The following is a 22,040-nucleotide window of genomic DNA, read 5'->3' on the forward strand; positions in this document are numbered from 1 at the left end:
TTTGCACAGGAATATTACACTCATTTACGCATGCAAACAAAAAGAAGTACACATATGAATGCACATAGCTCAAGTAAAGGGAGGCATTACCTCTAAATGCAGAAAACTGTAGACAAACACCAACACGCATGTGCTCACATGTCATACAGGCGCACACACTCACACGCACGCGGACGGTGACAGGCTTTTAAGCCTTTGTCAGATTAATAGCCACTTTCTCTGTGTGGTCAATAAATGCTTCAGGGAGTTCCCTAAAGGCTGCAGGATAGCTCCCTCTGTGTTTGTGTGGGTGTGTGTGTATGTGCATGTGTGTCCATGTGTATGAGCATCTAACAGGCCTCATGGGTCAACCTGTCACCACAAAGATGGCTAAGCAGTAGGTTGGCCAGCGGGAAATCAATGTAACGTGATGAGGCTACCGTGTGTGTGCGTGTTTGTGTGTATGTGTGTCTGTTTGTTAGTGTGTTTTTATGTGTGCCTGTGCCCCTACGTGTCGTTGTGCATAACCTACATTTAGATTGGGAAAAATACTCAGGAAACACTGAGTACTGAGGTGTCAGCGATGATTTGATTCCATTCAATAGCTTTGAATGACTTCAATGTGGGGAAATAAAAACAATGACAATCACAAAACTTTCCCTCTCGCTTTGCAACTTCTTATTGGAGCATACTGGAGATGCTCATCAGCAGAGAAAACTTGGATCCAGCCGTACGGAGCTACAGGCCGCTGAGGGTGGTGGGCCTAAGAGGGCTGAGGGGGTCAAGGTGTGAGGTTTCCGAGGCATGTGGCTGAGTGTGGATGCAATGTGCGCTGGAGATTATGAGAGTGGGAAGCAGTGGAGCTGCTCTGCTTTTCGCCCTGCCCCGGGGAGGGATGGAGCTCCAGCTCGCTTCTCTGTTAGTGAACCCTGGTTGTTTAAACGAGCCCCAGTGGTCCTCATTACCCTTTCCCTGGGCACGCACACAGATGCAGGCGCACACATTCGCGAATGCGAAGCAGCCCTCACAGAGAGAGGAAAAGCACTTGCACGCACGCAGCTGCTGGCTTTGATGAAGTGTAACAGAGCTGGACGCTAGTTTGTGATAGTTTGCTCGGACAGCTGTCCTGTCCCTTATCAACCTCGTGGCTTAAGGGGTCGTTACCATGGTAATGATGCTTGGACTGCCCAAGGGTTGACGCCAGCACTCAAAAAAAACCCTGAAGTTTGATGTCGATCCCATGTTATCATATTTCCATTGATAAAAGCACAAATGGAAAACCCAGAAGTGCACTTAGTCAGCCATGTTAATTACGCAGGATAATTTCAGACACTGCTGCTTGTGTGTGTATTTATCATGCAAGTGTCATTGCATTACATTCACTATTTCAAGTACTTAAGTGCAGTTATTTGAGCTCTCTACACCCTCCACCTTTCGCATTTAATCACTGCTTTAGGTGAGCTCAGTAAAGTGTGCACGCCCCTCCATCCAGTCTCTTTCTCTCCCTGTTTTCCCAGTTCTGTCTTTCTCTCAAAGTTTTCCATAATGTGCTTCTTGGAATCTATTCCTCTAGTCCTCATACAAGTCTAATTAGCCATCCAACACATAGCCATGCACATACAGCCAGTGCCCCTATAGGAAAAGTTGAAGGCATTGAAAGTGTGACTTGTCTCATCTTCAAGCTCATCTTCCATTCCATTCGTCTCTATGTTTTCATTTCACTTATGATCTCCTGCTCCAGCAGGTCCCACCTGTGGAGCAGGTGATAGACCTGGCGTTATATTGCCTGTGTTGACTTGTGTGTGCTTGTTGGTGTGTGTGCTACTGAGTGCTGTTTGAAGCACTGAAGCATCCGAGTCAAGTTGCTGGCCCTTGAATGTTTCTGGGGACGTGGCGGCATACTGCAGCCCAAGAGGTTTTCTAAAGAAACAAGTGATTGAAATGTTTGTTTTGATGCCCCCAAAACACAAGCTTGATCGTATACATGTTACATCATATCCTCTCTTTCCTTGTACTGACAACTTGAAACAGCTCAGGTTCAAAGAGGGCAACATAAAAAAAAAGAAAACTCCTAGTCACTTTATAGATGTGTATGGCTTTAAGATGTTTCATCTCTCTATAACCTCACTGCAACACCCCTAAAGGATTCTGAGCAAAAGGCTTTCCCTTGTTCTTTGTGGCAATGGGAGTTCAATGTTCTTTGTCGCCCGGTGTGTGAGTGATCCCGCCAAGATGTCACGACCTTCCATGGCAGAGCCTTGCACACACGTCCCCCGGTCATGACTTGCTTCCCATCAGAAGTCTGCAAAATGAGAGTCGACCAGAAAGCCATCATGTGGCAAAGTTAATCAATGTGACTACTGGCTAGGAGTAATCAAGTGATTAATCAGTGCGACATTCAGCTGACGCTGGACTCATGAAAGCCAGTAAACAATGAGTAAACTCAGTAAAAAAGGTTGTTGGGAATGTAGGGTGACTGGATGCTTGTTCTGAAAGAAGAAAATGATACCTGGGCTACAACCCACATAAAAAAGACAAAAAAAAAAAAAAAAAAAAATACGAACAAGAAGAAAACTAAGAGCTCTAATCAATATGACATTTCAAACCCCCTAGTAGCAGGGATCCCATCGCAGTTGATGCTTTCTATTGATCCCTGTTGAAATCTGTTTCTCGGTCCTCGTGAAAACAGTAATGCGCATTCTCAGTCTGCCAAACATGAGGGTGCACCGGCTCATCTATCAATCATGAGTGAAAGATGGATCCTGAAGCAGGAGAAAGCAAAGGCTACAGAATGCAGTGTGATAAGGCAGCTCGAGTCTTACTTTCCCCAGCTGTGAGTGTGAATTTCCATGGGATGATGCAACGTGTTGACAGTACATTTTAAAGCTTGTGTCTCATTTGTCTGGGAGGAAAAGGCGGAACTTTCTTTACACAAATTTTGCTGAAACCATCAAGGTGTTTCTGTTCAAACCTGAAAGTGAATTAAGCAACTTCTGATGCACTATGACTTTGTCTAAAAACTTTTCAGTGCTGTCTCCACATTGAAGGCTGTGCCTTTATTTGTGCCACGTTATCTACAGACCCGTGACAATCTTTGCAAAGTTCATTGTGCCAGGTGTTGTAAGTAGGTCACTGCAAGGGAAGTGGAGGCAGAGATGAAGGTGGTGAGAGGAGGAGGCGAGGAAAGGTGAGGAAGTCATATTTTCACTTTGTGGCACCGAACATTTCCGCTGTCATTACGAGGTCTGACTGCTGAGGGGCTGGCAGGAGGAGAAGAGTGATTGAGAGGTGATAGAGTAAAGACAATGAAGAGTGGGTCGAGGGGGCTGATGGGGGCCAAGAGTCAGCCAGAGTCATGAGAAGTCAGTGAGAAGGCCATGATGGCAAAAGAAAGTGCTGGATATATAGCAAGCAGGTGCAAGAGTGACTGATAGTGACAGAGCGATACTTGGAGGGGCTGGGGTGGCACATTTATACCCAGAAGGGACAGGGGTGTGATGGCTGACAGTTTATTTAGGAGAAGGGAGGGGAAAGGGGAAGAGGAAGGTAGACCTCTCTGCTTGAAAAGGATTCATTTCTTTGCTGTGCAATGATAAAAGTCTTCGTATAATAACAGTAAAGTCTTACCTGAAAGCCTGGAATCATAGCGCCTTGGTCATATCGTGTTAAAGGTATAACCAATTCATCATTATTTCCCCAGAAAAACAAACAGAAACATTAAGGCCCTTTTCATTCATTTTTTTTCATCCAAAATACACAGAGGCTCACGGTAAGACGGGGAAAAAACAAAGGTAAATTTATTTAACTTTACTTAATACATAGATTTCAAAATGTTTGTCTGTAAAAATGAATGTACGGGGAAAAAAGCAGTTTCTATATTCCAAAAGAAAAATAGCTCCCGATCTTGCCGTTCAGTGAGTTGGCTCTCACACTGAAGAGGTTAGGGGTTTGCCTCCCACGGGGACACGCGGAAAATGTCTTATGGTACCGCGAGGCATACTGAAGGAAAGGAAAACACTATAAATTTTTGGATCCTGTACTCCTTCAGTAGGATGCTAGTGGTGCGCTTCAGGTCTCATTCCCACTGGACTACTGAATCCTAAAACTGTGTGCTTTGTTACTGTATATTAGAAAACACTTAAAATCAAAACTCCCACCAGAATACATCTCTACATTTTTTGTTAAATTACAACGTATGCACTGTCAAAGCTCAAGGGGCTTTTTCATGTCCCCTATTCTTGTTGCAACGTAAATGTCAGCCTCTTTATTATCATCTTATGAAAGTTCAGAATTCCTTGTCGCAATGCATTCACCACACCTCTCTATTACTTCCACTGAGCAGATTTAGCACAATTAGCTCTCACAAGATGCAGAGCTCTGTGACCTTGTGTCTAAGCAGCTGGCCACTGGTTTATATGGGTGAGAGCTGTTGGCACTGAACCCTATAAAAACCAGTTAACCTAAACCTGCTGCAGACCAGGAGGTTGGTTTTTACTGGGACTGGCAATATAGCACAGTTTTTACATCAGAGAGCACTTTGATTTTAATATTTATGTCAAAAATTAGTGCTTAAGGGATTTTTTTTTTGTAAGAACGCTGTTCGTCCACTGACAAAAACAAAACCAAGGCTTTCACAATGGCAGATGGTGAAGCATGAGAATATCTGATGAAAAAAAAAATTATCTAACAAGTTTGTTCTCCTCAGTAAAGTAAAAGTCAGAACAAACACATAAAAATGATGCCAGGGAAGGCAAAGGAGGACATGGAGGAACAAACTTTTTAAAGAAAATATTAATATAACATTTTTTTTGTCACGTCTCGCTAACATTTCTCCAGAGAAATGCTTCATGTCATGTCTTGCTGAGCGATGTTCCTCACACAGAAAAGCACGCACACTGTCACTAATACACACTCGAGACACACGCACACACGTACAGCGCACGCGCACACCCACACAGACTTTGCTTCGGCTCAAGTAACCATACAGAAATCTGGGACAGAGTCGTATTTTGATGATTCAAGGCTGGATCATTTAGCTAAGCGTGGTGTTCTCCAAATCAGGGCAGTCGAAGTTCCCGCAGCAACCGAGTAGCTGGTACATATTACACGGCATTTCTCCCTGAGAAAAATGCACAGCACCGATTAACCTTCGTGGATGAAATTAACTCTTTAGAATGGAGCTCCTTCAACGCTGCACGACTGCACTGCTCTCTCAATGAGCCTTGTGGCGTGACTGCTCTCAGTTATTTATCCGGGTGCTCAACACCTTTTCTCTCCTTGGAATAAATTGCCTGGAACATTTTGTAGCGGGGCAGGAGGAGGGAAGAACGAGGAGAGGCCTCGTATCAAGAACTGATGAGGCCCTGGCAATCCTTTAGCCCTGTTTCCACTGCTGGCCATATGTATGTGTGGACGACTGCACAATGAGGAGGAGTGAGGAAGGTTTCGGCGCAGGTCAAGGCCATACACCGATCTCTGCAATTTTTACTTTCCCAAGAAACACAATGAGAGAGCGAGAGAGAGTTAATAATATGGCAGAGTGCAGGGCATAGAGAGATAGAGGGATTATGGGGAGGATGGGGGATGGGTGGCGTTTCTAATACAATATCTGAGTTTTGGTGCTGTTACTAAATTAGCACATATTTGATATTTAATGCATCATTTGCATATTGAAACACAACGTTTCCAAAAACTTGTAATGGATTAAATAATTGTGATATACGATTTTTACCCTGTTCACCTGTAGTGTCTTAAAATATCTGCATGGAATTTCACAATAGATACCTTTAAAGGACGTTTTCCAGTTTTAGTCCGATCTATAGTCTGAAGGTTTTTACAGAGGGCTTCATATATCATTCATAGCCAAACTTATGAAACATTTTATGCCTAAAAACAGGGATTTTTCATTGCTGTTGACTGTATTTTCTGATTTATGAAGTGATAAAAAGAGACGATTTTCCCCCTGAAAATTCTTTGGCTTCAATATTTCAAAAATTTTAAACAAGAATTTTGAACCCGCTCTTCATCCAACGTTCAGATTTCTGTTCTAGAATTATATGCAAATTAGAGCACATTCCATTAGAAAAGTATTTGCCTGTTTTGCATATTTTTGCATATTTAAACAAATGGGAGAGAAAGCGTGTCGTACAAAAAGGATTGTCTTAATGTAAGCAGCCACCTGGGGAAGTTTCATAGTGATATCTATTTGAGTTAAGTTCACCTGTAGTGCCTCAGACTCATTCACTGGACAGTTCAGGCGATGTCCTCCTGCATAATCAGCACAGGTTATTAGATGCACCTAGCTCAAACTAATGCATAATGTATAATACAGTAACAGTACTGTAGAAGCAGAGCGGAGATTTCTGGCACAGCTCGACTTACTTGCAAGGTGCATGGAGAAGGGAAAAGGTCTGAAAACACTTGTTGTATAAAGGACTTTGTTTTCAGACTAATTTAGCTTTGCTCATTGGCTTCATGAGGCTCGCTTGACAGTTCATGACGCTTAAAAGGATTTAATAGGAGTTCAACTTTTGAATGCATGCTTGAATTGCACGTCTACTGTCAAACAATCCTGTAGGTGTCCTGTTTTTCTTTCATAGCACAAACTAAACGCACCAGAGTCCCCCTGGAAGTGTGAGACCCGCCCTGAAAATGTTATTTTCGTGTGCACCAGATGTTGACAGCTTTCATACCAGCAGGAACAAATCAAACAGGCAGTTGCACCAGAATCTATTTGAACTGCACCAAACAGATTGGGTGTGAAAGCGCCTGAAGTGAAGACAGACATGTTATAGCATGTTTCAGTACATCACACTTAGCCTGTGATACAGACACGTTCAGCATGTATCCTTTAATCTGTCTCCCTGCAGTATCTATAAGTATCCTTGTGTCTCTCTCCCCTGTCTGTCTCACATCTCTCTGGTTGTTATCTCTACATTGTAAGCCACCGCTTTTTTTTCACCCCCCATAAATCTTATATGGGCTCAAAGTTACGATTGCAGTTTTGCAGAATGTGATCTCCTGCAGGTGTTGTGAAACTCCTCTTTCTGTCACACCAGTGAAATAAGTTGACATACACCTGAGTCACATTTATAAATGCCAAAAAATGAATCCTCTCTGCCACAAAATGAGAGTTCTTGTGAATGAGGACTTCTGTGATGAAATCTTCACATCAGTGTAAAACTTGACCATACCCAGCAGGCATATCCCAGATGATGCTTAACTTCTTAACTTATTGTTCAGTCCTTTGGGGTTTTTTTTTTTTTTTTTTTTTTTTTTTGTCTTTTGTGTGTATTTTTTTCTCACTGAGTGCAATGATAATATACTTGGCCAATAAAGCAGATTCTGGGTATGGCGGTCCTACCCCAGACACAAAAAAGGAAAGAAAACAACAACAATAATTTTCTGCAATACGACATACATATACTGTATATTCTATGACTTTGGGGGGTTATTTTGAAACTTCACTCAATCAGTTTTAGGGCACATAGAGTATATTTATTCAGAGATTTTCATGGCAGTTATTTGTGCTGTCATGGTGACTGAAAATGGCACTTACTTCGGCAATCACTTCTACACTGGCTTCTACGCTGCTGCCACTTTTCTTGAAAAAGTAGCTCTTTTTCTTTCTTTCTTTTTTTAATCTTGTCTGCTTCACCCAAAGATTTTAGGGGGCAAAAATTCTTGCATTCATAGCAATGTGCTATTTTTCCTTTGAGGAATTGTATGTAGGTTTAATTGAAATATTTGATCTTGTTTACAAATGACCACTTCAGAGCAATCAAGGGATCATGATGATGATGAATAAGTGACATGAAAATCCCATGAATGAATATACAGTATTTACCCTAATATGAAGTAGGAGATTACTTATCTACAAAAGCTGATTAAATGAAGGTTAAAATAACCCCCTTTAAGTCTTTGAATATATCTCAAACTGCAGAAGATTTCATTATTATTTTCTTCTTTTTATTTAATGTTTTTTTTTCTAGGTAAGGACCCCCATGACCCCTGCTCTAATTGTACCACCCCCAGAATTCTGACTTGCACAGCCCACCATTGTAGCTGTAGCTGTATCTTATTCTAAACTCCACCCAGGACTACATGCCTCATCACTCAGACAGTGAAGACAGTTTTAGAAGAACTACGTGATGCCTTCAATCCAACCTCCTGCCTACTGATCCAGATTTAACAGACATTTTCAAAAGTACTTTCAACTTGAATTTACAGTGATCCTCATTGTGATCCATTGAAGTCCCTAATAAAAGGAGTTCCAAATACTGATCTCCAAAACGTAGAGAGATGTCTTTGTAAGGGAAGTTCCATTGGAGAAACTTATGTTCAGGACAGGAAAAGTTAACATTTACAGCAGGTGGTTACAGTTAGACACGTCTCTTAGAAGGTTTGTTTATATACCGTTTATTTGCAGCAGTATATGCAGTACATTTTGACACACACAATGTTCAGTGGCACTTTTCTTATTCTGAACATTAAGGCATTCACAGCAATTTGGTAACATAAAGAAAAGTTAGTCTCTGTTAAATATTGAAAATTTCAAAGTTATTTAAAACACAAAATATGGCATGTTTACTTCTATGCTTGTTAACTACAGTATTTCCTTAACTTCGATCAGCATGGTTTTGCTGCCTGAACCTTAACTCATGCAGAACTCAAGATGCCACTCACAGTGTGTGTTGTCACATGCCTACAGGTTCTGCATGGTATGTAAATGCATTACTTCCGACAGCAGAAACAAAATTGCAAGGGAACAAAAGCCAGGCAGCAATTACGTTAAAACAAATGAATAGTTTTGAACTTTAATTTCTAGGAGACTTCGCAGAAAAGTCTATTCTCTTTGTCGGAGTAGAAAGAATCCAAAGAATCTGATCACTGATGAGGAAGAAATAATTCCCCCAATAAATTAATGTTAAAACTTCTGTAAATCAGCACCAAAAACATGCATACAGAGAAGCTCAGGGTGGTGGAACAAGCTGCTGCAGTGGTGAGAAGTATCAGGTTATAATGGCCACACTGCACATCAGCATGAGGATGATTGGTCACTACTAGTCAGCTGGTAGCCAACATTCTGAATGAGCCAGTGATTGTGCAGGATGAAAGGAGCAGCTGATGCTAATCTGCTCACGTAAGCAAAACTTCAAAGCTATGCCTCAACTAACGCTGAGTTTTATTTTTGCAAACACTGCAATTTCTCAGAGATTCACCGCAGACACCGCGGACACCGTGACGGCTTTCAGCATGTCACTGAGCAGTTTATTTACATGGATGTTTGCGTTGGCTTTGTGGTTTTACACTGCCAGTCTGAAGTGCTGAACTGCCCGTTACTTAAGTCTCCATCTAGATACCAGCCATATTTGATTCCTCTGCACAAGCCATCAAGGTCACTCTCTCCCAGCAGGAGTGGATAACGTGTGGGTGGATGTGAGCATGTTTGTATGAGCAAGCGTATGCCTTTTACGTGAGCGTGGAGTCACGGTTGTGCATTTGTGTGAATGGGCACACAGAGCACATTAATGTGCACTGGTTTGTAAAACATATTGAAGGCATAGCTTTGCCTTTAAAAATACAGAAACTGAGAGAAATAACACGCTCTTGCAGTTGTATTACGGAAGTTAATAGTGCTCGAGTGAAAGACTATTATATTTGAAGAATTGTACAAAATCATCTGGAACAAACCAGAACACACTGTAACTGAACAGCCCAAAATAAACCTGAGCAGATATTAACTGTAAACAGAACACACAGTACATCAAGAGCTGTATCAGACCGTACCAAAGCGTTACAGTCATAAAGAAGTACATACAAGACAGAAAAACATACACAAGGAGAGCAATCATTCAGAGGAACACAGCAACATCACTGTAACCGCGACCATATGTGTTCTGCAGTTTTTAGCTCACAACAGCTGAAAGGAGAGGGTAAGCACGTAGAAATCAAGGACATCGTCTTATTTTGATGTTTCAGGGGAGAGTTATCAGTGCCTGGCTGTTTGACCGACACCTAGAGCTGCTCTGTTTTCTTTCTTTCTTTTGGCTTTCACCTCTATTTTATGCTTTCTTATCTTTTTTTTTTTTTTTTGGACTGTGTGTGAGTGTGGAGCACAAGTGTTGGGGTGCATGCCTGTGTGCAATGAGCGTGTCTGGCTACAAAGATTGCCCCCCTGTCCTGCTGCGCTGACCCTCCCCTCTGATGAGAGGTAGTTGACAGAGTAGAGGTAAGTGGTGTGTGAGTGTTTGTATACTCAAGAGAGAGGTTGAGGGCGAGAGTCAGCGTCTGAGTATCATTTCTTGTGCCCCTTCTACCGAGTGGAGAACCTAAGTCTGACTCCTCTCATGCTACTCAGGATTCATGAAAACCACCTGCCCGAGTGTGCACCGGGCTGCGCCGGCCCTCGAGCTAAGTGCCCATGCAGATGCAGTTCGCGTGTATGCGTTTGTGTTTATGGAGCACACACACAAACACTTGCACGAATGCATTTCAGCGTGGAGGCAGATGTGGCTGATTTTGCACGGCAGTCGTGAACTGCACACAGATCTCTTATTAGCAAGGGTGCACGGGCTGCTTCCATTGTTGATTACCAGAAAGAAGAATCAATGCCATGCATGAATGGACATACATGGCCATCATTAACACGTGCACTTATACACGAGATGCAGATACTGCAGCACTCACACAAAGGCAGTAAATACATGCCATAGAACTCATATGCATATATATTTTATGTATATGAAATATTGTGTAGTATAGCGACAAAACAAGCAAGCAAAATAAAAAATAGGCAGAAAGAAAAAGAAAGAAGTATTAGAGTCGTAGCAGCAGCACAGCATCTGTCCTTCACCACAGTTGAGAACAACCGTCTGCCAACTCCATTCACCTCTCCGTCAGACGCAGGACCGGCAACCGAGTGTAGACACTGATTTATAATCCACCTCCCTCCCTCTGTCCCGCTGCAAGCCCGCCCACCCGCATCCCTTCCGTTCCTTCACGGCGTCAGCACGACGGTGTTGCTATGGCAACCACGGCCACTGCAGAGGCAAATGTGAGCAGTAATCGATCTTTTCGTGCGGCTGCGTCATGTACATGCACACCGCTGTGTGTCGTGTGAAAAGCCCTGTGGTGAAATGCCAACTTTGGTCTGGTGGGTATTTGTTGGTGAGATTTCTGACAGATCTGTATGAAAGGAAGAGAAGCAGGAAGAAGATGAAAGCAGAAGTGGTGAGGTGACATGTGACGACGGCCATAGTAGAGTTCGTGATTCTGCTCTTTTGTCTTAAATTCGTGTTAAAGATTGCAGGCTTCTCCGTGGGTGCCAGAAGTCTTCCAACCGAGTGCTTAATGAACCTTTCAGGAAAATGCAAGAAAAAAAACATCTTAAATAACATCACTGTTGTTTTTACTCCCACTACAACTGATATTTTGGGCGAACGATGAAAAACACTATCCCTAAGCCTGAGCAGAGTTAGCTGGTTTTTAGCCATGATGGCAGCCAAGGGATGGCAATGTTGATTGGCTGGTCAACTGGCTGGTCTTTTGGCCTAATGGTTAGTCCACTGTTTTGGTCCTGACATGACATATTTGATTTTTAGTTAAAAGGGAGGTTTCTCCACCACTATAATGTTCACATTCAGCGTTATGAATGAAATGTCTCGCTAAATATTAAATAGATCATTGTGAAATTTGATTTGTTCCTCTCGGGATTCATTGCGATAGTTTAGTGATCCCTTGCCTTTCCATCCAAGCATCATCATCAGGTCAGTAGGTCGATATTATTCATCCAAGTGCAGTCTCACAAAGCCGCGGCACGACTCTTAGTCTCATTATCCGCTGCTGGTGCTGGTTTCTCGTCTGCTGGAGTTTAATGATTTGATTAGTCAGTGCTGAAGACAGTTCCCTGCCAGATTGACACACAGTAAGATGTCTAAATCTGGGCGCAAGGTTTTCACCCAGGAAACTGTGTTATCTTTGAAGTATGTGTGTCAGACTGACGCAGAGATACAAAGTGCACCAACACTGGCTTTGCAACAAGTTCACCAGGGGCTCAAGCTTATCTCACATCGATCCATTTAACATGCTTCTAGCCATGATTGCAAACACGGCTACACTGGCCTGTTGTAAAGGCGCTGCACAGAGGTTCCTACACAAACATGTTAAACCATGGATGTAATTGTCTGTAATTGATCAGGCCAATGCAGTGCAGTAATCTTGCTTTGCCATGCTTTGAATGAATTGTCCTGGCCATCCCTGCATTGATTGCTCTATGACTGCAGCTCTGTAGCTTCGCTTGGAGTCCGCCGGCCTGTAAATCCATCTAAATTCTCATCTTGTTATGGAACTGGGTGAAAGAAAGGCTGAGGTAGAAGACAGAGGGTGAGGGGGTGGAGGGCAGAATGATAGACCAAATGACTGTGCGGTGTGGGAGTTGGAAGACTTGAAAATATCTAATAAGAGAAAGAAAAACGACGGAAAAAAAAGGGCAATTTGAGATTGAGAATGAAAGTGAAATGAAACAATGCCAATTTGGCAGTTTGGAAGCATACCAAGGCTTGTGTTGATCGGTGTGTATATATCGGAGTGTGTATGTGTGTAGGTGTGAGACACAAACACCAGTCAGGCTGTGGGGCTCAGAAAACGAGATTCTGAAGCCATTTTGAAGGCACACAAATGACCTTGAGGCCCCCACAGTCAGGCAGACGCTGTCCTGCACCAACCTGATTCAACTTCTCTCTTCATATCTGCCGCTGCTGAGAGAGAGAGAGGTGAGAGAGGAGTGTGAGAGCGAGAGTGAGAGAGAGAGAGATGGAGAGGGCCTGTCTGTCCAGTAGCTTATAAAAAGTCCATTATAGTGCGCTTCTATCAGTTTGGGCTCTCCCAGATGGACCCTGGAGTAAATGGACATCACCAGAGAGCTATAAGCTCAGATTTGATATACGGCTGAGAAATAGCCCTGCGTGTGTTTGTGAGCGTGTGTGTGTGCGCGTGTGTAGGAGAGTGTGCATTCAATCATATGCTATACGCTGCACTGAAAAAGCTGACAGTAGTCAACAGCGAACATTTCCGTGCCACTGTTTCTGTACGTGCCATTTACTTAAGACAGCTGTTTTAGCATATTACCATATGTGCTCCCCTGACACGCACACACACACACACACACACACACACACACACACACATGCAGTCTTCCCAGCAGGCTTAAATCCCGGCTCAGTCTGACAAAGGAGCCTGTGGCTCTAACTGGCTCTGCCCCAATCCCCTTCCCCAGCCTGCTGCTTTGTCCGGGCTCAAAACCGCTTTACTGCATGACGTTTATTTATCAGCCATATTTACTTCCTATTGTGTAGGTGTGTGTGCGCGTGTCTCAGCACACGTGTGTGTGTATGTGTGTGCCACATCAAGGTATATTTGAGCTTTGGTGTCACCGCTAATGTGTGCTTTTGGATGTTCGGTATGCTGTGCTCATGTCCTCGTGCTTGTGTGTGTTCATTGAGGGCGTCCCACTGCTCATTGCCTCGAGTTGAGGAAGCTGACAAAAGCCTCTGCCTGCTGAGTGATAGCGCTCAGCAGGCTGTGAATGGGACTTTGTCCTTCTACATGCTACTTTATCAACTGTTTGTTGGGAAGAAAGAGAGAAAATAGCCTCAAGCGAAGGGCGGTGAGACTGGTGAAGCGCCATGGCTTTATTCTTAGCAACAGGGTTCCGTCTAGGCAAACAAAGTGTTATCAACAAGTGGTTATCCAAATAATGAGCAAACCAAAACCTTTTGTGAAATTGTTGTGCTGTTTCTCCACGACGATTTCCAAAAGCACTGCGATGACTCTTCACTTGCCTTTTGTCATTTGATGAACTTGTGTCAGCAGGAGACTTGTTCAAAGTCATTTGGCAACAAGAAATAGGATGAAAATCATATACGGAAATGAAAATGTCACAGATTATCACTTCATGTGCACTATCATGGGCCTTAATAAGTTTTTATAGCTGTCAGTGTGAAAGTCAGTTATCGCACACACAGAAGTATTGTATCAAAGTTCAGCCTTTGCACCCAGCCAATCACAAGATTGCTGACCTTAACTTATTCCCCTGGAGAGGAAGCGAGAGCTGGAATGGGTTGACACGAACTGGGATGGCCACCCTGCTTTCAACATCAACTGTGAAAACGCAGGTTCAGAGAATTCGCTTCTCGCTCGCTGATGATACATTGATGATGACCTGTCATTTTATATTTCTAATGGACTACACTGCAGCCATAACACAGGTGATCTCTTCCTCCGTCAAGGGAAGATTCTTAGACACGTTTTCACTTCACTGACACTTCTGTCAGATGACACCGAAGCATCGGCGCCACTGCAAGTAAAATATCACATCTCCACCTCTGCGCCCGGCCAATCATAGGATTATCGACCCTGCTTGCGATTGGAAGTGGTACTGCCAGCTGTGGATGGAAAGTAGACTCCCCTGGAGATGGAGAAGCAGCTGAAATGAGTGTAAAAAAAAACGCAGGGATGAGAGAGGGCAAGAGGGTTTGATGAAGTGTGTGATGATGTATCCATTAAAGTGCAGTCCAGAACATTAAACAATATAGTGGGGGTTTGTAAAGGTCAGTACTCTCAAGGGGTTTATCCATATTGATCTTTCCTTTCGATTGTGCTGGACTCAGCACTGGTGTCCATCTAAATCCTCTTCTGTGCCATAGACCTAACGGAGAGAGAAACAAACAGGGGCAGAGGGAGCGAGAGAGAGAGAGAGATAAAGAGATAGAGAAAAGTAGCCCTCACTGGTCATTTTATGTGAGACATTACTCCACCGTCCTGCTTCACTGACCTCCCTGTCTCCAAAGCACAGACACGTAGAACATACACCCACACACGGCTTTATTTGTGGCGGGCTCTGCCAGAAAATGATTTGGAGATTCCCAGATTGGGACTGCCACTTCCTCTGTTGCTCTCAGAACAAACCAATACATTGTTTGAAAAGTTTAAAAGCGGCTGTTAGTCTGTGGTATCTTGTTTCATTTGATTAATCGTGTCACTCATGAATCCTGCCGGAAGGCATTTCAGGCCTTAAACCTACCAAGCTCACTTCGGTGGATCAGTGGAGTGGTAACATTAGCAGCACATGTTTTGCAAGGATCATGGGCTGCATTGCTAGCTCGGTGCCCCCTGTCAGCGCGAAGCAGGAGTAATTTAAAAAGGTGGAGATAAGCTTGCAGTAACTCTTGCACAGTGCATATGCACTTTACAAAGGCAACAATGGAAAATTTATCTGTGGGAATCTGTACTGACTTTTGAAGCAGCGGGTCTTCTATTTCTCACAGAAGTAGACAAAAGCAGGCTTTCTCTTTGCAGCCCACAACCTTTATTTTTGTTGAAATGATTAGTCATAGGCAGGGTTTATGTGCTGTAGCTGTTTGTTAATGCTAAACTGCATCAGTTGTCTCCAGCTGACTTTTTAATGTGTCAAGCTGATTCATTTTAAAATAAAAAGTCTGTATAGGGGCCTTAAATATGCACCAAATGGCTACATGCATGATCATGCTAAAGTATTTATTATATTGAAGAAAGAAGTTAACATCTTTAGCAGTGGTGATCCATGTGGAAGACATGAAAGTAAAGCAGCAGCATCGTTCTTGTATTGCAGGGTAGTACAGTATTATACATTAAAATGATATTAATTTTAATGTATATTAAAAATGATATTCATTTTAATGTCAGCTTCTTACGTGTTGTGTCCTTACGTGTTGTGTCCTTACGCAGAAAAACATTTTAAATACTTAATTGTTCAAAATTTCATACATTCCTTTACAATTTTGCTCTTGTGTTTTGTGTTTTGGAAAAGTGAAAAAAAAGAGAAGTCTCACCCTTACTATAGCCCCACTAAATCTTGACAGGCCCTCTGTGCCTAGTTACTGTTGCTAGGCTATCATTGGGCAATTGCTGTTCAGGGAAGGGATTTAGTATACGGTCAATTGGAGGGAGAGAATTAAGGAGCTGAGGAACAAAAGTAGTCGAGCAGGTGAGAAGTTCACTTTTTGCATAAGTTAAACACAAGTTTTGATCGTATAGTTTCAGCTGAGTTTTTAACTGATGAATATTGATTGGTTGGGAGGATGAGTAGTGTTAGGAACACTATATCCTGGCACTAGGTTTAATGTTTTTCATGCGAAATATTACTGTAAAACCTGCAGCTAAGCAAGTGGGCGTTTATATTGTGGGCTGACCTGAGTATAGCTAATGAAAACTTATAAATCCTACGGCTCCTGGCATGTGCTGCCCTGCTCTCAGTTTGATTGTCACATTAGCAACATTATTCTGTCTTTTTTTTTTTTTAGGCACAAGGCAAAAAAAGAAGAAGTGTTTATTGACTTCTAAAATACTTTGAGAGTGCTGTGAAACTATGAACCCACACACATGCACACAGTAGTTGTTTCTTTTACCCAGGGCTGTAGCCAGCTGCAGATATCATCCAAGCAGCACACAAACAGAATTATTACGTTGTTTCTGGGGTTAAAATATTGTATTTTGGTCTTTAAGCACAAGTGGTCCTGCTGAGAACAACACACGAAACAAGGGAATGGGAGGGAGAGTTAGACAGTAAAGAGCGAGAGCTACAAGATAAAGAAAACATCTCTTTTTTTTTCCTGACAAAGAGTCTGTAAAAGGCCAAATTAGAGGCTGGTGGCAGTGGGAATTTGAGAAATCATGGCAGAGCCTCAGCAAAGCTCACAAGCATCTGTGCCTATGTGTGTGTATGTGTGTGTGTGTGTGTATGAGGAGGCAGGGGAGGGTGTGCTGCAGTCCTCCTTCAGTCACCTCCTTGATCGAAGCCGATACAAATAAATTTCAGCGGCAGTCACTGCTGCATTCTGTAATCGAGTACACGCACACACTCCATGTGGATAATGCACCATAGATTCTCTGTATGTCTCGGCATCTTTGCGTAAATGCAACCGCTGCAAAAAAACAAATCCCATGGGCAAGAAGTACCCAAGTGAAAAACAGCAGCTAAATCAAAGATTGTTTCCCCTGCCGAGGGAGTTGATTAAGTCTTGTGTTGCTGAAACTAAGCCTACAAATCCATTTGCACAGATCAGAACAGTCTGCGCTCATGCTTCCGTATGTTTGTACCAATTGAGATATAACCGACTTAGATATGTTGCACGATTTCACCTTCCGCATGCTTTCTCTCCAGGCAATCCTCCTCTTTCCACAAATGCGCTTTATATGAGGTGTTCCAATTCAAATCAGCTCTCTGATATATATTTCCAGGCTTTTTTTTTTCACTCACTCAGTTTGCTCTGCTGAGTCGTGAATACTATCACATTGCATTTCAATATGTGTATTTTTATTGACATTTCATGTTTTCCCTCTAAGCCAATGAGCCAGTTAGAATTGACTTCCTCCTGATTTTCTGAGATTATATTCTCGTCCTCACATTCTGTTATGTGTTTCTGCACGATGTGTGCTGAAATGTATCAGCGTGTTCTTTAAATATTCTGCTACAAGGAGCAAGCCAATCGAATGTAGGCGTTTGCTTTTTATTTTGCCAGAGTCGTGTTTTGGATGCACTAGAAAACTTACCTTTTTTTGACTTCTCTGAATTTATAAAATAACATTGGGTGCTGATGGGCACTTATTTACTATAGCATTAAAACCAGCCATCTGCATGCGATGGCACGGTTACATGTAACAAGCTGGCATCCATTTGCCAGCATTCGCTTAGTCTTTGCACACTTTGCCTCCCATTGGTTTTAATATGTAACTTTGCCTCTTCCAGACCCATATGATGATGACCTGAAGGTGAAGACCCAAAGACCACGATCAGCTGACCAGCCAGGTGTGTTTCAGGCACAAACAGGTGAGTAATGTGAGCGTGCATGTGAGAGCATTCGTGTGTGTGTTCACAGCCTGGAACAAAAGTGGCCAACTTGACCTTTATAGGCCGTATGTGTAGCTGAAAATAGAGCTAAATAATAATGATATATTTACCAGCTGCCACTGACCAGTCACATGTGTGAATAGGTGAAAATGTGAACGTATGAGTGTGTGTGTGAATTTGAAATGTTGCATCATTAATAGGATTTTAAGCGAAAGATTGAATTATTCATGACATGATACATTAAACATATTAAGAATGTCATGTATGTATGAGGACATACATGACATTACATGTTGGCTGCTTTAGCGACATTAGAACAGGTCATACACTAATTTGAGCTTGCACACACACACACACACACACATGCATGCACATTTCCATATTCACAGCTACCACTGTGTGGAGGAGGGAGTCCCTACCGCGAGGGAAACCCCTGGCTCTATCTTGTCCTTCTCGTCTGTTCTCCCCCTCCTCTCCCGCTTCTCCCCATTCTTCCATCCCTCCAGGCATGTGTGATGAGCTTAAGCCCTGACTCACGACATGTTAATGAAGATGTAATGCGATTAACGGACATGCAATTAATTTGATTTCCTTCTTTGCCATGTGATGACGCCTCCATCAAAGGACACGGCGCTCATAAACAATTTAGAGTGAGAGAGCGGCACGACTTAAGTCGTAGTTTTCGCCGTCAAGGGCGTAACTCAGGGGGAACAATGGGACACTCTCCGCGGCTGCCTGGAGAGCTCAACATCACCCACGAACACCCAATCTATGGGTTTTTATTAACATCTGAAGCCTGCCTTTTTGGCTTGAAGCTGTGAGATCATATGTGTTACCGTCAGTTAATTTTCTGTTAATATCACCTTTGCATTGCTCAAACAGGATTCGAGGTACACACGATACAGCAATGTACAGTTTGTATTGCAGCTACACAGTAAAAACAGTTGAATATGCTTATGATTATGAGACAATAGGCATGTGAACTACGTGGTTCTTGTATATACATCATGCCAGGCAGGAAGATGTGATCACGTGACAGCTAATGATGCCCTTCTTTTTGACTGTTTTGTGCTCCAACCAATGAGAATGAACCTCTCTCCGTCGATCTCTGTGTTGCTCTTCAGGTGACCCTGCGGCAGAGGAGTGGTCGCAGTGGAGCGTGTGTTCCCTCACATGTGGGCAAGGCTGGCAAGTGAGGACACGATCGTGCGTTTCTTCGCCCTATGGGACCCTGTGCAGCGGCGCCCTGCGGGAAACACGCATGTGCAACAACACCGCTTCCTGTCCAGGTGAACCTGGGATCACAGGCTCAGGTATGGTTCTCACACTCTCCACTGGCTGCCTGAATTCAGTGGAACCCAGTGGTGCTGCTACTGTTTCCCCACAGCATCAGTGATGACAGTCTTTATCTACGTGCTATTTGTTTGATGCTTCGCAGACAAGCAAGGGGGCGCAGAACATGCTATGGCTTTGAGGGATTTTTTTCAAAATCTGTGATAGACTGGCGACCTCTCCGGGGTGCCCGCCTCCCCACAGTGCATGCTGGGATGTGCCCCCGGCCTTTGTCGCCTCAAGTAGGCATTAAAAGGTCGAGAAAATATATGAACAGGGTTTAGCAGTGTTGCGAAATGATTCCGAAACACAGTGTTTGCAGTTTCAGAACATACTTTTGGGGACTTTTTGTTGAGTTTTGTTTTTCATGTAAAATTTGACCAAATGCAGCTTTAAAACATAGGTTTCTGCTTAGCACCTCACTCAGCCATGCAGCATTGATTTGTCTTATTACAACGTGTTAGGAAAGCTGAAGAAAATAATGACGGTGTGAAACTGTCACTTTTGAGGAAGGTAGGCGGCACGCACACACACACCAACACACACTATCACACACGCACAATCACACACATGGCATGGAATCTGCTCGGCCAAAACAAAATCTAACCGTGGCGTGGCAGGAAAATAGAATGAGTATGTCACTTTGTCACTTCAATCCACACTACTGGCTAACTGAGAGTGAAAGAGAGAGAGAGAAAGACTCAGAGACCGACATGACACCTGAGCTTGATGTCAGCAGGTCTATTAGACTTGCCACAGCTCAGAAGTTCGTACTTCCTGGCTTCTCTATCTTTAGCTCTCCGCTGCTCTTTCACTCTTCATATTCCCTGGTCTTATCTGTCTACCTCCGCCTGTACGGATACTGTAATATAGAAGAAATTAATCTAACAGAGCGTGAGTAACAGACAAACTTCTGAATTTTATTTAATCTGCAATGAAAACTAAGATAACCACATATGCAAAGATGGAAATTGTTGAATGTTAATAAATTCTGTGTTGGCATGACAGCGATAAACATACAAAACAGTCAAAGTGATAACCACAGCTAAGCTCTTGCTTCGCTTTCCGAGGAATTAGTTTTTCATTTTCGATCTAATGGTGGCTCCAAACTATGTTTAACCAATCAAGAAAAATTTCCTCACCATACGTGCTCTGCTAATCAAACCCTGTCTACTTGCTACAAAAAGGCAGGAGCACAATGAGACGCACCTCATCCATTTTTGCTCAGCAACACACAACAAAATCAGCCAGATCAAGTCGCTGAGGGAGCTTGTGTACTGCTCATCCTGAGCAATGTGAGTTCTGCTCTGGTTTGATTGCCAGTGTCGGTCTTTACTAGATGGAATTGTGAAGTGCTGCTTGTCCTGCGCTGGTTTGATTGCCCTGATTGCAATTGAAGTGAAATCCTGTATGGCTTTGGCTCCCTCCTGCCTGGCCTCTGTCCCTCCCCTAATCCACTACTAATACTCAGTCCCCAATCAGAGGATGACAAAAATTCAGAGCTGCTCGGTAAAGCCACAGCCCAGTGGTCAAGCTAACTGGCATCTTGTCCCCGTTGTCAGGATCTAGCTGCTCCTAGCCCTTTGTGCCGTATTATCTGTCTTTAGCCTGCAGATCAGCTACGGTAGAAATTTTTCACTGTTGCTCCCAGGAAATCTGGGATTGTTGATCCACTTAAAGGAGAACTCCACCAATTTTTACACATCAAACAAGTTTCCAGGTCATGGAGAGCCCTACTGCGTTGGTTGGGGCTAAAAACTACAAGTTCCAAAGTGAAATAAATCTGGAGGTGTGGGGTCCTCTGTAGCCTGCTCTGCATTACTAGCATCTTGAAGCTATAGTCATAGCCACTAGCAGAAAATACCCAAATCTCATACCAAACTATTGGTTCTTTTGTTGCATTATGGGTAATGTAGGAGCCAGGGTTTGACCGGGAAGAAGAATGCATGGAAAATAAAGATATGGTTCTGTCAAAGATTGCATGAGGCATGGGGGGGGGGTGTATTTCACGTCTCTTATTCAACATTTCCTTGCTTGAACCGTTCTGGTCCACCATCTTCAAGGCTGCGTCAAAGCTCGTATTTCTGCTCTGAGAAGCGAGGAGGGATCTCTGAGGAGCCATGAGCGAGAGAAGAACAGCCTTCACAGAAGTCTTTTTTCCTGCCAACATGCTGCCTTATCGGAAATCAGCCATTGATCGGGTGCTGCAGCTGATCAGACTGATCTGATACATCACAGCATCACAGGAGTTTCAAACCAGAGTGAAGAAAGATAACCTATTAAACTCAAGTGTATCACTCCCGATTTTTATATTTAATTTCTTTCCTGATTCATCATCTAGTTACAAATCTATGTTAACTGTAGGGCTGAACAACAAAAGGACACAAACAGTTTTCTATAGGAAAGATTTATCTTTCACGGTCCCATATTTCCCCCATTAACTTTTATTATGGATACATTTAAAGTCAGATAGAGTTGGAGAGTGTCAGCAAGAGACATTTTTTCCTCATCGTCATTTCCATTCAGTCACATGTGAGGCTGATGAGCGTTGGTTTGATATGGTTACATAATTTCAATTTTCCATGAAACATTTAGCTAATAAATGATTTCCAGTGTTCAACAGACACCATAATCATATTCCGGGTTATTAAATTATGGTTTCACAATCGGAATCCCAATAAATACAGATGAAAACCATGAATAAATAATAGAAACACATTCTGCCAGAAAAAAACGGTTCCTGTGCCTCTGAGCAGGACACAGCGCAGAATGCAGGGTGTAAGTAATGTGCAGGTGTTTGTTAAACAGCCGCCAGGCTACAGAGAGAAAACACTGCTCCTCT

At 43.0% G+C, this 22,040-nt stretch overlaps 1 protein-coding gene across 1 annotated transcript in view; it reads left to right on the top strand.

The window, feature by feature from the left end:
• adgrb2 (adhesion G protein-coupled receptor B2) overlaps window positions 1-22,040 on the top strand; it is a 141,712-nt gene that overhangs the window by 16,871 nt on the left and 102,801 nt on the right. Inside the window, exons 2-3 of the mRNA XM_041955097.1 lie at window positions 17,765-17,845; window positions 18,991-19,179. Of these exons, the coding sequence (XP_041811031.1) occupies window positions 17,765-17,845; window positions 18,991-19,179 (270 nt within the window). The remainder of the gene's footprint in view (window positions 1-17,764; window positions 17,846-18,990; window positions 19,180-22,040) is intronic.

The sequence above is a fragment of the Chelmon rostratus genome, chromosome 16 (genome assembly GCF_017976325.1).
Source record: "Chelmon rostratus isolate fCheRos1 chromosome 16, fCheRos1.pri, whole genome shotgun sequence".
NCBI lineage: Eukaryota > Metazoa > Chordata > Actinopteri > Chaetodontiformes > Chaetodontidae > Chelmon > Chelmon rostratus.